At 33.1% G+C, this 17,498-nt stretch overlaps 3 protein-coding genes across 7 annotated transcripts in view; 2 read left to right on the forward strand and 1 right to left on the reverse strand.

Moving 5' to 3' along the window:
• The window catches only part of LOC142985652 (la-related protein 1-like), a 100,096-nt gene extending 94,507 nt beyond the window's left edge, over positions 1-5,589 (forward strand). For all 3 annotated transcript variants that reach the window (XM_076133950.1, XM_076133951.1, XM_076133952.1), the window contains one exon: positions 4-5,589. The gene's annotated coding sequence lies outside the window, so the exon portion shown is untranslated. The remainder of the gene's footprint in view (positions 1-3) is intronic.
• Positions 5,590-6,877: 1,288 nt separating this feature from the next.
• On the forward strand, positions 6,878-8,270 carry mRpS35 (mitochondrial ribosomal protein S35). Its single transcript, XM_076133969.1, has 2 exons — positions 6,878-7,194; positions 7,433-8,270. The coding sequence occupies exons 1-2, from the start codon at positions 6,967-6,969 to the stop codon at positions 8,234-8,236; spliced, it is 1,032 nt and encodes a 343-aa protein (XP_075990084.1). The 5' UTR covers positions 6,878-6,966; the 3' UTR covers positions 8,237-8,270.
• Positions 8,271-9,138: 868 nt separating this feature from the next.
• LOC142985561 (uncharacterized) lies at positions 9,139-16,544 on the reverse strand. Of its 3 annotated transcripts, XM_076133798.1 has the most exons (7): positions 16,407-16,544; positions 15,302-15,555; positions 13,117-14,545; positions 12,253-12,365; positions 11,571-11,699; positions 10,463-10,533; positions 9,139-9,735 (listed from the first exon to the last, which is right to left on the reverse strand). In XM_076133798.1, exons 1-6 carry the CDS (start codon positions 16,423-16,425, stop codon positions 10,507-10,509), a joined length of 1,971 nt encoding a protein of 656 aa, XP_075989913.1. In that variant the 5' UTR covers positions 16,426-16,544; the 3' UTR covers positions 9,139-9,735; positions 10,463-10,506. The 3 variants fall into 3 exon arrangements, with proteins under 3 accessions (XP_075989913.1, XP_075989912.1, XP_075989911.1); XM_076133797.1 differs by having other exon boundaries at positions 9,139-10,533; XM_076133796.1 differs by having other exon boundaries at positions 9,139-11,277.
• Between the last annotated feature and the right edge of the window lie 954 nt (positions 16,545-17,498).

Consider the following 17,498-nt stretch of genomic DNA (forward strand, 5'->3'; position numbering starts at 1 on the left):
CAGCTTATATGCATCGACAATAAGCAACGCTGCGCTAAACCTCACGCGTTTATATAAAAAAAAACAGTTTTGACAACTATATAGTTAGAGTAAGTATGTACTATCATATAACGATATATATTTATATATTTTTGACATTGTATAGAACACTAGACAACCATCTTGAAATATTAATAAAATTCAAAATGCGATAAAAAAAAAGATTCGTTCTCTGTCGTAGTCTTTGGTAGGTTTAAGTATTTTTGTCTGTGGCAACATTGGTGCTGCGTCATCGACTATCCTCGCATTTTTTTTTTCACCTGCCGTTTTTTTTTAAGTGCGTGTGAGTAGATTTGAGTGTGATTATAAACTGCCCTGAAAAAAAAAACTGTAGTTTGAAGAAACTGTTTTTTTGTATTGAAAAATGTGTTCTTTAAGGGAAAAAGTTTATAGGTGTTTTAGCTCGAGATGTACTTATTAAGATATGCATCTCATTAATGTAAATGAGTTCGCTTAGCGTGTAAAGTCCCATATACTTAGTCAAAACACGCTTTCGCGAACTCAAACTCAAGTGCGCACTCGAGTACACTCACACACACTCACAATTCAGGATCTCTAGTGAAAAGAATGAAAAATAACAACTAGACTATGTGTGAAAAAATTTTTTTGAGAAAAAAAAACAAATTTCTTTTTTTTTTGTATAACTTGTACAGCGATCGTAGTGCGATTATTGTTAAAAATACAATGTTCTCGAAAACAAATGTATAAAAAAATTAACGAAAACGAAAGTATGTAATTGTCGGAAAGACTGGATAATTGTTCACATGCGAGTGTTATAAAGGATCCTTTGAAGTGATGAATACTTAATGTTGTATAAATATTGTCTGTGGGCCGAATGTATAGGCGGCGATGCGCGATTCTGTCTTGACTGGACAAAAAAAACAACACGCTGTATGTTATTGTATTTTGACAACACCATGTATAAAACTTTCGGTGGAATTTTGACTTCATTTTTTAATACAACATCCTGTATTTTAGGCGTATTTGAAAACACCGTATATAAAATTTTCGCTGAAATTTTAAACATTATTATCGCGTACAACATCCTGTATATTATGACGCGTATTTGAGAACATCATGTATAAAATCTTAATAGTCAATTTAGTTTTTAAATTATCAAAATTACATTGAATGTTCCCTATTAATGTCCCACTGCTGGGCAAGGGTCTCCTCCAGTAATGAGGGAGGGGTTAGGCCTTGAGTCCACCACGCTGACCAAGTGCGGGTTGGAGACTTAAAACTGTATAAAGAATTCTAATTTCTATCGAAAAATTGATTATATAATTACCAAAAGGCATTATGTATCAAGTCTGTAATGACACAAACGACCTTTTAGAAATAATATAATCAATTGAAATATAAACTTATATACAGTATGTTTAAATAACAATTTCACAAAAAAAAACGTGACCTTATTTCAATATTTTAAATAGAAATATATACCTATATACAGTGTGTTTAAATAAAATTTAATTAAAAACCATGTCTTAATTTTAATTGTAACATACAGCGTGTTCAAAAAATAAATGAAATTTAAATCGCCATTTCTATTCGAGACAGAATTGCAGCATCAAATGCTATTTACTTATTTTAATATAGTGCACGGTCGTCACTGCCACATGAATGAGCACACATTATCGTTTAGTAAACACCCTGTATTGTTGTGGAGATAAAATGGTATGTTTCTTATAAAAAAATGTTTAACGCAATTACTTTTTGTACAAATTATTCAATTCTGCCTACCACCTTTGAGGGTAATAGGCGTGATGATATGTATGTAGCCTTAGCCTTTCTTCCAACTATGTTGGAACCGGCTTCCAGTCTCACCGGATGCAGCTGAATACCAGTGTTTTACATGGAGCGACTGTCTATCTGACCTCCACAACACAGTTACTTGGGTTATAACACGATACCCCTCGGTAAGACTGGTTGTCAGACTTTCAAGCTTCTGACTACTGTTAACGACTATCAAAGGATCTTCTGTAATTACAGCCGGGAGACAATTTAACGTGCCTTCTGAAACACGGAGGAACTTGGTACGTGTAATATGGTCACCCATCCAAAGAGCAACCTCGACAAGCGTAGCTTAACCTCAGAGATCGATCGGCATGGCTGTTATTACTTAGCCTGACATTTCTCATAATTAAAAATGGCTTTAAACCTTATCATTACTTATACAGAAGTAAAAAACTTTTGAAAGCAATAAATCGATAAATTTAATAAAATCTTGGTGCTATAAGTATCATTTTATCTCCAAAACCAATATGGCGGAGTGGTTTGTAATAATTTCTTATTATTATTATATATTTAGATATAAGTGCCTTGTGACGATAATACTCGGTACTATAATGAAAACAACATGTTTTTAAAAAACTCTATTTACGAGAAAATTTATTAAAAATTTGAGTTTTATGCCAAAATGCTTGACTTTTGACAAAATTACATGTTTAATTTCATGTCATAATGTGTAATTTTGACTTACGTAAGCTAGAGAATGTCAAAAGTTAAAATTGCATGTAATTTTGACATTTCTCATTCGAAAAAGTTAAATTATTTAATTTGACGTTTACGGAAAATGACAGTTTGGATATTTTGACATTAAATATCAATTGTAAGATCAAATTAAATAATTAGACATGTAAAAAAGGTTAATTTTATTAACAAATTTTGATATTAAACTCAAATTTTAATTAAATTTTCTATGTATAAGTGTGTTTATAGAAATTATTATAAATCATTTCGTCTAGGACACATTCACTATCTTGCTCAAGATTTTTTTTACGTGTGAACGTTATTTTTTGTATGTAATTTGTTAAAATATTTTCATTCGAATTAATTTTATATACAACTAGCGGACCCGACAGACGTTGTCCTGTCTTAATTTGAAAATTTTAAACTTTTTTACATTGCGGACAGAATTGTGAATCTAAACCGTTCTCAGATCCCGTTGAACACACACAAAAAATTTCATCAAAATCGGTCCAGTCGTTTAAGAGAAGTTCAGCGACATACACACTTACAGAAGAATTATATACATAAAGACTAGCTTTTGTCCGCATAGTTTGTGACTTAGGACAGAATTTTCATATAAACTTTCATCCCCTATTTTATCCCCTTGGGAGTAAAATTGATCAAAATCCTTTCTTAGCGGATGTCTACGTCATAACATCTACCTGCATGCCAAATGTCAGCTCGATCCGTCCAGTGGTTTGGGCTGTGCGTTGATAGATCACTATGTCAGTCATTCAGTCACCTTTGAGTTATATTTATTTAACGTACCAAAATTATATTATTAACAGATTTATAAATAGTTACTGTTTATTAAAAGTTCTTCTTGCCAAAATGATTAAAATTGATTCGAATGAAAATATTTTCATCAGATTTATTATAATACTTATATATTATGTAAAACTGTATAAATTTAATGATCATTTATGTGATGATGTTGTGTGCATATGGCTCGTTTCAAAATATTTTTTTTTTTCTAGTAAGTAAGTGTGCTTTTATTTTTATTTTATTTTTTTTCGTTGTACAGTTCTGTCGTGACGCTTGCGTATTTGACCTTTCGTGTCAAAAGGCTTAGGTCAAAAATATGGTAAAAAATATTAGTCAATTCACACTTGACTTTTTTGTCTATGGTTAATGCAACTCACACTTGACCACTTTAGTCTATGGTCCAGACTTGGTCACTATGGTAGCTTAATTCATTTTTGAGTTGATTCTCAAAAAATGCCTAAATATACGTTTAAGTTAATTTTATCAAAAAAATAACACAATACGGCGAAAAATCATGCTTTTTCACAGAAACGTAAGCGCCACGATATAACTATATGATCATTTTAATAATATATATACCTACGATTAGGATATAGTGTTAAAATATAAAAAAAATATGCTACGGTTAAGATCGCTTCGAAACTTTTAAAATAGTTCCTATATGATATAATTTTTAAAATAAATAAATAAGGACCTTTTCTTGAACGTTGGTACGGAAATTATTTGACACCATGTGCTTAAAAAATAAATTAAAATATCATAAATTTGTAAGATAAATGTAATAGACTAGTCATCTGACGATTCACACTTGCCTATTATGATTTGTCTATGATTAATGCAACTCACACTTGACCACTTAGTCTATCGTCTTAACGGTTCAAACAGTGCCATCTTTTGGATCAAATTGTAACCATTTTAATGGGATAAGAGACTAAATAAATTGAGTAGTTTTGAGCGCAATGGACTTTAGTATCATAAAAATATTGTCTAATAATAATTTCTAATGTTAATACAACTATGTCAAAGATGTTAATTTTACAGCTGTCATTATCAAAAATATGAGTTTGACAGTTGCAATTCTTGTCTGAATGATGTATAAGGAAATTTGTAGTCGGATATTTTTCGTCCTTTTCATTACTATGATGAAAGAAAGAGATGCAATGCGTCAAATATTTCCGTGTCAACACCTCCAATACATTTTTGTTTAGCCGTCCCATAGTTTAGAAAATCATTATGAATTAACAATTTAATGTTAACCAATAGTTCGATGTACTCGTATTTCTTCGTAAAAAAATTGTGTGGAAGCGATCGTGAGCCGGCGGTGTTGTGTTTGTGTGCGCGCGACACGACTCACGCTTGACGAGTTATTGTGACGCTTCTGAAGCTGAACATTGATTGTAATGCGAAAATTATTATGAATTGGGATCACCTCTAGTAGTGTCATTGTCATATTTGACAGCTGTCAAAATGTAAATGTCAAAGTGACAGTGACAATTACCATAGAGTAAGTGAATCCTCCTGTTATGGTTGAGTGCTAGTTGTATGTAAGCATTATTTGGATTTTCCCTCCAAAATGGACGATATCGCGCGCGCACAAACACAACACCGGCCAAATTCTTGGCGGGATAATTTTGTTAAGTTGTTTTTTAAGTTACTTTGTTGCAATTTTTTTTCTTTCGTAATGTAAGTGCGCCAAAGGTGAATAAGACAGAAGCAAACGCGTAGTTATTATTGTATAAACGGAAAATATACAAAAAAAATATCTTGCTAATACTTAGGCTTGGTAATATTAAAGTAGGGTATATCTCCAGTGTGAACTATGAATGCTACTTCCGTTCCAAACGATTATTTCGATAAAGGAATGCTACTTAAAAAAATAAATTGTTTAGTTATTATTTTGGTATTATGAAATAAATTTACCAGAAATTTAAAAAGTCACGTTTCCGAACGAAAGTAGCCTCCATATTTCCTTTACATTTTTTTTTTTCAGAAAAAACAATTGGTTGTTTGTAAATTAAAATATAAAAAAATAAAAGTAGTTTGTTTTGAATTTAGTCAATGTAGGTAGGGTAGTTTTCGAAATTAAGTAATAAAATAAAAAAAATGATTTTGTACCGCTAAGGCGCGAGGTGTATGTATTATTGATTCACTATAACGATTTTTAATGGTTTGCATTTTAGCGTTCACCCCCGTCGCAAGACGCAGTTAATGGCTGTAAGTTAAAATAATATACATATTATATTTGAAGTAAATAAATTAATAATAAAACCACAACTCTGAAGTTTTATTTTGTCTACCTTATTTTTATGATTTACTCTACCTTGATGCAGGAGCGGAGATAAGCTGATTACAGGATTCAAACATTATTCCGCTATAACCAAAGCTAATCACTGTCACAATATAACAGTAATTAGAATCAAGAAACCTAAACATACTGTTCCCACTCCCCAAGCTCGGGTATTAGTTTGTCTTACATAATTAATAACTCATAAATAATTCATGACTCATTAATAATTAATGACTTATAAATAATTAATGCCTAATAAATAATGTTGACTTATGAATAATTAATGACGCGTGAATAATTAATAACTCTTGAATAATTTTTGTCTCATAAATAATTAATGTCTCATAAATAATTCATGACTCATGAATAATTAATGACGCGTGAATAATTAATAACTCTTGAATAATTTTTGTCTCATGAATAATGTTGACTTATGAATAATTAATGACGCGTGAATAATTAATAACTGTTGAATAATTTTTGTCTCATGAATAATTAATGACTCATAAATAATTAATGAGTTGTTTATTTATATTTTTTTTGATGAAATGTTATGAGAACAAGATAAATCCGAAATCCTGGTTACACCATTGCATATTTGGATATTGCACAGGAGAAATAATGAATAATATAATACTAAAAGTAATAGTGGCCTATAAGCTCTGTGTTTTTAAGACAATAGTACTCCGCGTTGGTTGAAACATAGAATATTGTTAGTAATAGAAGTAGCAGTAGAAGTAATATACGTACACTTTCACACAACACTAGGCATTGTGGATTCGATTACCACATGTTGCTACAAATATTCGTTACTGTTATGTATCCAAAAATCTAGTACGGTAAAGAAATTTAATAAAAAAATCCTTGTAATAGAATACTCATTAATTATTCATGTCATTAATTATTTATGAGTAATTAATTATTCATGAGTCATGAATTATTTATGAGACAAAAATTATTCAAGAGTTATTAATTATTCACGCGTCATTAATTATTCATGAGTCAAAATTATTTATAAGGCATTAATTATTTATGAGTCATTAATTATGCAAGACGTAAACTAATACTCGAGCTTGAGGAGTAGGAACAGTAAGTATGTTTATGTTTTTTGATTCAATTAAATTAGACAACTGTTCTGCAAATAAGGAGTTCCAAAACATTAGAACTTAAAGAAATTAATTATATTAAAAAAGCTAAATATTTTACAGATTTAAATAAATTGAATACAACATTTTTATACAAACCTCGATTTTCCGTGTAACGAAACGTGAGCTGTCAAACACGAATCTTTTTTATCTGTGACATAACCTAAACATGGGCTGCTGATTTCCGATTTATGTATATTTACTTAAAAATTAAGCAAAATGAGCTTATTTATTAGAAATTACAAGCCAAGCAGCCTAGCCTCTGTTTATAATGCTAAAATATGGCGTCTTAACTCTACAACTGCCGATACTTCGTTGAAAAAGGATGAGGAAGAGGAAGAATTTAGGGTGCTCGATATTTTGAAGAAACGAGAGCGAGTTCAGAGGAAAGTTATGCGAAGAACTGATATACAGCCTGACAGAGCTGATAGAATGGCTGAGAACCAGGTACGTTACTATTTTTGAGAGATTTGTAGCAAAACGTACAAGTTTTCATATTTCCCATTTCCATACTCAACTTATAAGAACAGTTTTCTTTTGATATGCATCATCTTACAAAAAATTAAAACATTAACTACCTACCTACTTAAAAACTAGTTTAATCATAAAAGTATCTTACATTCCAAACTAATTAAGCGAAACATGTTAAACAATAATGTAAAATTAACAATTCTTAACATTTCAGAACTGGGGCAATGTCTGGCCAGGCCCAAAGACCTTCCATCCATCATCAGTACCCCTCCCTCTCCGTCAAGGCTACGTACCCAAAGGTCAAGCACCTCCCGGCAAGAAAGCCAACGCTGAACTGATGAAGATCCCAAATTTCCTTCATTTAACACCACCGGTAATCAAAAGCCAATGTGAAGCGATCAAACAATTCTGTACTGAGTGGCCAAATTTACTAAACTCAGAAGAAGCGATCGAAAAACATTATCCCGTGGAAGTCATAACGTCTGACTACTGCCATGCTAGTCCATCAATCAGAAACCCTTTAGCCAGAATCGCTACTTTGCGAGTTAAACTATCTACATTAAACCTGGATAAGCATGCAAGAGATAAGTTTATACGCTTAGTCGGTGACCGATATGATAGTACGACCGATTTAGTGACTATTACAGCTGATCGGTGTCCGGTAAGAGCTCAGAATTTGGACTATGTTAATTATTTGTTAACCGCTAGCTACCACGAAGCGTGGAATGTAGAAGAATGGGAAAAGGATAAGACAGAAGATGACATGGAATACTACGATTGGGACAAAAACGCTTCTAAAAAGAGTGTTGTTAACTGGTATTTGGCTACAAAGAATGAATCGAAGGAATTAACCGATGATGAGTATAGAGATTTTGATATATCCGTTATACCGAATGCTGAGGAATTTAAAACTGCTGTCTCGACTTGGTTGAATGACGGAGAGAGTGAGGAAACAGTCAATAAGTACGGAGATGCAGCGAGGAAGTTATTAGGTTTGCCCGCTAAGAAGGTAGTTTAAGTTATTTGTAATAAAGTGTAATTTAGTATGTTAATTGAGATTTTATTTAATGCTACAGAAAATCTTTTTTTTTAAACTTATAAAAGAACTAGCTGACCCGCGCAACTTCGCGTCACATAAGAGAGAATGGGTCAGAATTTTCCACGTTTTTGTAACACTTTCTACTGTTACTCTGCTCCTATTGGTCGTAGCGTGATGATATAATATATGCTTTTTTTTCACGGAAAATCTTCTCAAAATTATTTATATCTCTTAATATAACGAAATCGCGCTAAGGCATATCCGCCATTAAAACAGTTGCCATGACAACGGAATTTTGTTAATTCAGTGTCATTATAATATTGAATATTCGCGACTTCGTTCGCCATCTGAAATTTCCCGGGGGATGCGTGATTTTCCCGGGGTAAAAAGTAGCCTATGTCCTTTCTCGGGTATCAAAATATCTCCATACCAAATTTCATGCAAATTGGTTCAGTAGTTTAGGCGTGATTGAGTAGCAGACAGACAGAGTTACTTTCGCATTTATAATATTACTAGCTGACCCGCGCAACTTCGCTTGCGTCACATTAGAGAGAATGGGTCAGAATTTTCCACGTTTTTGTAATGCATTTTACTGTTAGGTACTCTGCTCCTATTGGTCGTAGCGTGATGATATAAAATATGATTTTTTTCACGAAAAATACTCTTAAAATTATTTATATCTCTTATTATAACGAAGTCGCGCTAAGGCATATCCGCCATTAAAACAGTTGCCATGGCAACGGAATTCTGTTGATTCAATGTCATTATAATATTAATTTATCGCGAATTCGTTGAATTTTCTGAATTTTCCCGGGAAATGCGTCATTTTCCCGGGGTAAAAAGTAGCCTATGTCCTTTGTCGGGTATCAAAATATCTCCATACCAAATTTCATGCAAAAAGGTTCAGTAGTTTAGACTTACGACGTATGGATTAGTATGGATACGGGAATTAACGCAAACATGCATTTTACCTTAGAATGCCAGACGTTTCGGCGCAGGTTGCACTCGCCGTAGTCGCAAGCTGACTTACTTGCAAATGCTCGAAAAATGTTTCAGTGTAGCCATTCTACAGAATTTTCGAAGTAAATAAGATAAAAAATAAAACAAATTAAATGGTTTTTCACTAAATTTAATACATATCTAAGTCTGTACATTGATAGCGCAAGCTGAGATTCTAACATATTTACAAAACTTTAGGTAAGTACATAAAATCTGAAATGTTTGACTTGTTCATAAGTTCCGGACAGCAAATGTTGAAGACATTCTACCAGTTAAGTTAATCGTTACTTATTCAGAGGTAGTGAAACAAGGGTTTAACCTATTTGAATCTATACTAATATTATAAATCTGAAGAGTTTGTTTGTTTGTTTGTTTGTTTGAACGCGCTAATCTCAGGAACTACTGGCCCGATTTGAAAAATTCTTTCAGTGTTAGATAGCCCATTTATCGAGGAAGGCTATAGGCTATATATCATCACGCTGCAACCAATAGGAGCAGAGTAGCAATAAAAATGTTACTATCTTATGTGACGCAAGCGAAGTTGCGCGGGTCAGCTAGTCTTATATATAAAATTTCCATGTCACAATGTTAGTCACCGTACTCGTCCGAAACGTGACCGATTCTCATGAAATTTTGTGAGCATATTGAGTAGGTCTGAGAATCGGCCAAAATCTATTTTTCATACCCCCAAGTGATACTATTTTTTTTATATATGGCAAAACGTTTGCCGGGTCAGCTAGTATTGTTATAAATACATAGTAGAGTAGCAGTTTCAAATTTTAGGTTGAAAAAGTTGTTACATATAGTATGGGAATTAGGAGATCTGGTAAGATAGCCTAGGTTTCAGCTAGACTAGACCCTGTCTAGAAATTATTTGCATGCAATTCCAACCTACCCGAGTCACTACAGACTTTAACAAATCCTTCCCCACAGCTGCAGTGTCTCACAGTCCCCCACCTATACTACTAGGTCGGGGAAAAAGTCTTTTCGCATTAGAGTATGTATGAACTTGTAATAAAATCTCTTTGGCTTCAAGAATCACAAATGAGTACACGGTTCATTAGGTTTCTTTCAGTGAGCTCGTGAGGTACCAAAATATCGAGCTTAGTTGTGTAGAGAAAAGATTTTATTACAAGTTAATACATACTATAATGCGATAAGACTTTTTCCCCGACCTAATATTAACCCGTACCCAAATTTACTCACGATATCCAAGCTTGATGCCAGACGGCCGGTTGTAAAAGTATCAACTAATTTGGCAGTTTAACAGCATGTTTCTGAGAAAAAAAATATGTTGGGCAGACACTTATAGGTGGCGATTCGCAAGCGAGGCTAACCCGCGGTTTCTAAAGTACATTTAGCAGTAGTTTATCTATTCAATAGCGTTTAAATTTATGTAAAAAACGCTCTTCAATAGATAAACTACCGCTAAATGTACTCAGAAACCATGTTAAGACATGAGACCGAGATTGCGACTGTATTTCTATACAAAAATGTGTTTTTGGCGTTTCATAAAGAGTAGCTGATTTAATTGCTAGTAAAATTTAGCTCTGCATAATATTGAAACATTTTAAAGCTGAAAAAGCGACTAAGCTATAACTATCAACAGATTCCACAACAATTTTATTCAAAATGTCACTACAGTCTTTCAAAATACATCTATTTTCACGACTACCCGCAATTTCATCGCGAAAATTCGGATTCCATTTTTGTCGCCAAATATTTGTAATAGAACTTTTTTTGAGAATCTTTTCTTCTTGAGATATATTTTGAGATAAATTTTGACTGGAATTTCCTTTACTTTTTATATATTTTCTTAATAAAATTTCTAATAAATGGAATATGTATGAGATGTTTTCTATTTCATCAATATTTGAGAGTTCATAAATGGTATCATTGGCAGTGATTTTTTCATGAAAATTTGTTAGAATTTGGGCTATTTTTTCTATAGAATGTTTTTGTATATGAATTGATTTGGTTAGTAATAATATTCTTTGGAGAAACTCGTCTTTTTTCAGGAACTGTAAAAGGAAAAACATTGTTAAACCAAACAAGTGGGCAAAAGTTCGAACCCGAGGCAACACCCCAATGACTTGTCCAAGTGATGTGTGTATTAGAAATAATGATCACTTGTTATAACGGTGAAGGAAAACATCGTGATGTAACCTTGCATGTCTGAGAGTTGTTTAACACAGTTCTTGAAAGGATGCAAAGCCCTGCACTTGGTTAGCGTGGTGGACTCAAGGCCTAACCTCTCCCTCATTCCGGGAGGAGACCCTTGCCCAGAAGTGGGATAGTAATTTAAGTACATTACCTCATTTTCATCACTGCTCTGTCCCTTGAATATTTGTCGTAATAATATATCTATAGTTTCCAATAGTTCTTCCAAAAATGGTGGATAAGTTTCTTCATCGTGTAGGCGGTCTATGAGTTGACCTAGAGCCTAGAAATGAATTAAAATTATGTTAAAGATAAGCAACAGCCGTCAAGGTTGGCTTTGAGATGGGTGACTGATATTTAAATGAGACAAGTAGTTTTGAGCATTTTTATAATGCTTATAAAAACTAGTTTATTTTATTATTTATACATTTATTTTTAAGCGATTTACTGCGGTTTGGATATCGTGGAATTAGGTCCTTTCGGAAATACCAAGGTAATGTATACTAATGATATAAGGTAACTTTATCAGACTGCGGGTCACAGATGCTTTAAAATCTAGATTTTGGATATCTCCGCCACTGGCGAACCTTGCAAACAAGGCTCTTTACAAAATTGTCAGACTATACTAGTTCGATTTGAAAAGATTTTTAAGTTGAATAGTCCATGTATTGAGGAAGGCTATAGACTATATAACATCACGCTATGGCTAATAGAGGTGAAGCTGAAAACTAAAGTTCTCTTCTCTTCATTCCCGGGTTTACAGCTATCATGCTAAACTTCATCAAAATCGGTTCAGCAGTTTTGTATATTAGTAGGTAGGGTATAGACAAACTTACCTGTGCTATTTCCATAGTGATGTCTCTAGTGTTAGCCACTAGGGGGCACTGCATTAAATAATTGAAAAGACAATAAGCAGACTGGTTTATAGTTAGGCCTGATAACTGTAGCGCTGAAAATATATAAAGATTGCTGAAAAATATTCAGGTAATGCCCTTTGCGTGTGTGTACGGAGAAGTTAATTTATTTATCTAATATATAAAATTCTCGCGTCACAGTTTTCGTTGCCATACTCCTCCGAAACGCATTGACCGATTCTCATGAAATTTTGTGAGCATATTGAGTAGGTCAGAGAATCGGCCAATATCTATTTTTCATACCCCTAAATGACACTTTTTTATATGGCAGAACAACGTCTGCCGGGTCGGCTAGTAGTCTATAGAAATGTTACATTTAGCTAACGATTTTCAGAGAAAGCAATATTTTTTTATGTGATTGGGGTTAGAGAAGGTTATGTTTTTATTTGTGGGGTCTTATTGTCCTCCGGCGTTTTACAAGATGGCAGCCGCGGGACAAAGTCTTCGGCTTGTATTAGAATTCGAATTCTAAACAACATATTGACGTTTGACGCAGTGGTTAAAATGGTCACCTCGCCGCCATAACCGTAGCGCCGCGTGTGGTGAGTTCGAATCCCACCCGGGACAAATATTCATGTGATGAGCACGAGTATCTGTTCTGAGCCTGGTTGTTAATGTATCTATATAAGTATGTATTTAGAAGTATATAAGTATGTTTATCAGTTATCTGGTTACAGTACAAGCTCTGCTTAGTTTGGAATCAAATGACGGTGTGAGAGTTGTCCAATGATATTTATTATTATTTTGCGCGAATGTTTCTAAATAATAGTAATATTAATAACTTACCGCTACGATTGGAACTTCTTATTTGCGAATCGCTTCTATAACCCGAATCAGTAGAATACCCATCACTTGATACTCTTCTGTCTTTCCTTCTTAAATACAACTTGACCTTATTCAATTCTTCTAGAACTTTATAAGGAATAATTTCTTGGGATTCTTCTTCTTCTGCTATGTCGATATTGTCGCTGTTTTCAAAATTTTGTTGAGAAATGTCGAGATTTTGGGTTGTGTTTTCGAAATTTTGGTTTTGCAATTTAGTTTCAGGCATTTGTGGGTAATTATGACTAAAATTTGCTGAATATTGAGTAATTTTTGCCGAATGTTGAGTAAAATTATTCGAATTTTGTATAAAATTTATAGAATCTGGGGTAATTAGTTCTGAATTTTGGCTTAAATTTGCTGAATTTCTTCGATAATCGGTAATTTTGTCACTATTTTCTTTAACTGTGTTATAAAGAGTATCATTTTTATCAAAATTATGACCAAAACTATTAATTTCATTGAAATATTCATTTATATTTTGCGTATGTTCAATTTCTTTATCATTCGGCACTTTAAAATCTTTCAAAAATGCATTATTTTGTGAGTTAAGTATACTTTCTGAATTAGGGACATCATTTTGTGAAATCTCGACCATATTTTGACTATTATCATCGATTATAACAATTTTTCCTTCATTTAAATTACATTTATTTTCATTTATACCTTTAATAACTTTTGTATTATTAAAATTTATTTCATGTTCAGCATTTTCGTCAATATTTGGATCTCTATATTTTCCTATTACTGGTCTAATTTTATCATTATTCGTCAAGTAGTTTTTAGGCACAGAAATTAGATTCTGACTTTGGCTATAATGGGTATATTCGTTAAAATTAGGGACTGTATATAATATAGTGGCTTGCGAGTCTATATTAATGTTTGTAGGTTGAAGAATATCTTTTTTATTTATAGTAAAAACGTTTACTGCTTTCTTACTAGTAATTTCGTTAGAATCTATATAAGTTATATCTGAATCGTAATTTTTGGTACTAATTGGCTTAATTGTATCTAAATTGGGACCTAAATTTGCATTTATTTCTTCAAAATTTGACATATTATTGGTTTTTTGACTAATATTGTTTCCTAAATTAGTAATTTTCTCTATATTTTGGTCTAAATTAGTATTTATTTCTTTAGAATTAGTCATATTATTTAAATTTTGACTGATATCTTGGTTTAAACTAGTATTTAAATCTTTTAAATTAGTAATTTTATCAGTATTTAGACTAGGATCTAGATTTTCTGTGGTATTTTGTTTAATATAGAATGTTTTTCCAGTATTGTGATCGTTTTCGTAATATGTCGTTGCGTTTGATGTAGGTGTAAGAATAGATTGTGATTCTTGGCTATTATAGTAGGTCGATTGACTATTTTCTTGTAAATTTGTAGGCTGGAAGAAAGTACGTAGATTCTTAGAAAGAAACATATTTGAAATGTATCTTTTGGATAATGAGCTAGACAGGGCTAGAGTAGCTAGATCACTATATGAACAAAATGATTGAGAAAAAAGGAAATTTTGAGGCCTTTGGCCAAGTGGACTGACGCAGACTAGCATTGACAGAAACTCTCTGACTCACTGCTAATGTGAAAGTTAACCTCGGGTTCAAATTTCGGGACGGGCTAACAGTTATTCTTCAGTTTTCTAAACAAGAAATTCTCAAAGGTTTTCAGGAGTATGGAAATTGCATTTGTCAACGCGGTTTTCAGGAGTATGGAAATTGCATTTGTCAACGCGTACTCCTGACCTCTCACCGGTCATGATGGATACCTTCTCAGCGGATTATGAGAATGATGGAATAGACAATGTACCTGTGTATTATACACACTATTGGCCACTATAAACAGAGTCCCGCACAGATGGCTAGTTCCAATGAAACTGGCCACCGCAACCAATTGCTTGCAAAAAAGTTTTCAGAGGTATTGTAATTATAAATAAATAGCGAAATAATATTTCTTGAGAGTGCACAGAGTCCTCAACCCGCACTTGGCCAGCGTGGTGGAGCTAAGACCTAATTAAACCCATCGTTCGGGAGACCCTTGCCCAGCAGTGGGACAGTAATGGACTCAAGGTCTAATTCCTCCCCTATTTAGGAGGAGACCCTTGCATTGTGTGACACTAATGGGTTAAAAAACTAAAAATAATTACCTGTTCTTCACCAAATTGATCACCTTCTAAGCTCCTCTCATCACCTCCCATGTTAAAATCTTTCAATATAGTGACACTTTCATCATCATCCATTTCGAAATCATCACTGCATATAGTGACGTCATCGTCCTCCATATTGTCCGCCATATTGGATTTTAATTGCTCTATGTATTGATTCGAAGTTAGGTTTCCAGGTTTTGTGTTAATTATAGCTAATGCTACGCATAGACGGTGTTTTTGGTAGATATGTTCGGCTGGAAATTAAATTATTTCATAAATACTACGATCTAAGTGTACTTAAATACTTTGGGATAATTTTCCATTTTGAAGATCTTCAAATTAAAATTGTAGGAGCAGTGATGGCCAAGTGGTATAAGTTGGCACCTCCCACGCAAGTAGTCGATGTTTCGAGCCCGAGGCAACACACCAATGACTTTTAGAAGTTTTATGTGTACTACGAATAATTATCACTTATTCCAACGGTTAAGGAAAACATCGTGATGGAATGTAATGTCCCCAACCCGCAATGACCCAGCGTGGTGGACTCAAGGCTTAACCCTTCCCTCATAACGGGCGGAGATCCTTGCCCAGCAGTGGTACAGTTATGAGTTATTAATAATTATTTATTTATTATAGGTAGTACAAGTAGGTCGGCCGGTTCGAAACTATCTCATGTGTGGATGTGGACCGTTCTTCCAAATATTTGTACCGATTAGAAATGAAAACTCCACTCAGTAGTTTTCAGTACCGAACTAGCCACATCAAACGTTGTTTTAACTTCTAGATATGTTTAAAAGGCCTTCAACAATATGAAATTATGACCTTAGTGTCCATTGATTTTCAGTTTCGGTAGGTATACGATAAGAATACCTACATAATATTGGTCGGATACATTGAATACCTACTTATAAATAGGTCGTTACCCTTAATAAGAACACAATATATTTTGGGTAAACAAGTTACAAGTTCAAAGATGTAGCAATAATAAGTTCAGATAATTGCCTGCTACCAACCAATGAAAATCAAATCAAAAATGTTTATTTCGTTATCTCGTACAACTTTGAACAAAATGTAATGAAATTGTGTAAAACCATAAAATACTCACCATAATCGTCGAAACTCATCGTGTTTCAGAAATATCACTGATTAATTCTTATTTTTGTCATGTTTCTTGTAATAATAATACTACAGTAAATTGATTTTTATATAATTTGCTCCACAATCGTGACTGTTAGTTTCGCGCCACTTTTTTTTTAATCTACACTTTTTATTTTTTTTTTAGGAATTTTATGACATTTTGGGTTATGATGCCTAATAGAGTAAAAAGGTCATGTTTCTATTTTTTTAAATCTTAAAATGATATTTATTTATTCAGATTAATGTTTAGAACTTTTGTAATTAATGTAGGTATCGGGTTAGATGAATCAAACCTTTTTTTGTTTAGCTTGGTAGCGATCCCGGCTTCAAGCTGATTCCGCCAAAAACACGAAATTAATAAATAATAATAATGACGCATTTTGTTATTGTAGATCAATTTTATGTAAACAAAAGCCCGAATCGAACTTTTCTTGTGTTTACTCAAACCTTTTGCATTAAGTATTTGTTCTGTATCTGTCATAATATTATGTCAATCTAATGTCAAATGAACTATTCACAACAAAATGCATCGAACACAATTAATATCGTATTTAGATGGCTTTGTACACAATATTGTTTGGTTTTAGTATATTTCTGATAGCTTTAGTCATGGCGGTTATAAAGAAGATGTTTTTTCATTGGAAAGAAGAACATAAGATTGAAACTCGAATGAGTGATGCAGCTACTATCAACAGGCCTGGTTAGCGCGCTTATTTTTAGTTCTGGCAGCATTAAATTCCTAAATATATAGGCTTGTACTTAAACATAAAACCACGCTGTTGCCTGTGGCAGAGACTTGTGAATATAGTAAGATCACACACACATTTTATTAAGTAGGTAGGTACATAAGTTTAGCGGTCAAGAATTTTTTATTGATTGTTAGAAGTACTTTGAAATACATAGGTGAAATTGAGATACATTCACGAACCTCCATGCCTCGGAGAGCACGTAAAGCCGTCGGTCCCACGGGTGCTGTATCTCAAGAACCATTATAGTTTGACAGTTGAAATTTTCACAAATGATGTTTCTTTACCGTTGTCCAAATAAATAAAAACAAAAC

The sequence above is a fragment of the Anticarsia gemmatalis genome, chromosome 30, assembly GCF_050436995.1.
Source record: "Anticarsia gemmatalis isolate Benzon Research Colony breed Stoneville strain chromosome 30, ilAntGemm2 primary, whole genome shotgun sequence".
Classification (NCBI taxonomy): Eukaryota; Metazoa; Arthropoda; class Insecta; order Lepidoptera; family Erebidae; genus Anticarsia; species Anticarsia gemmatalis.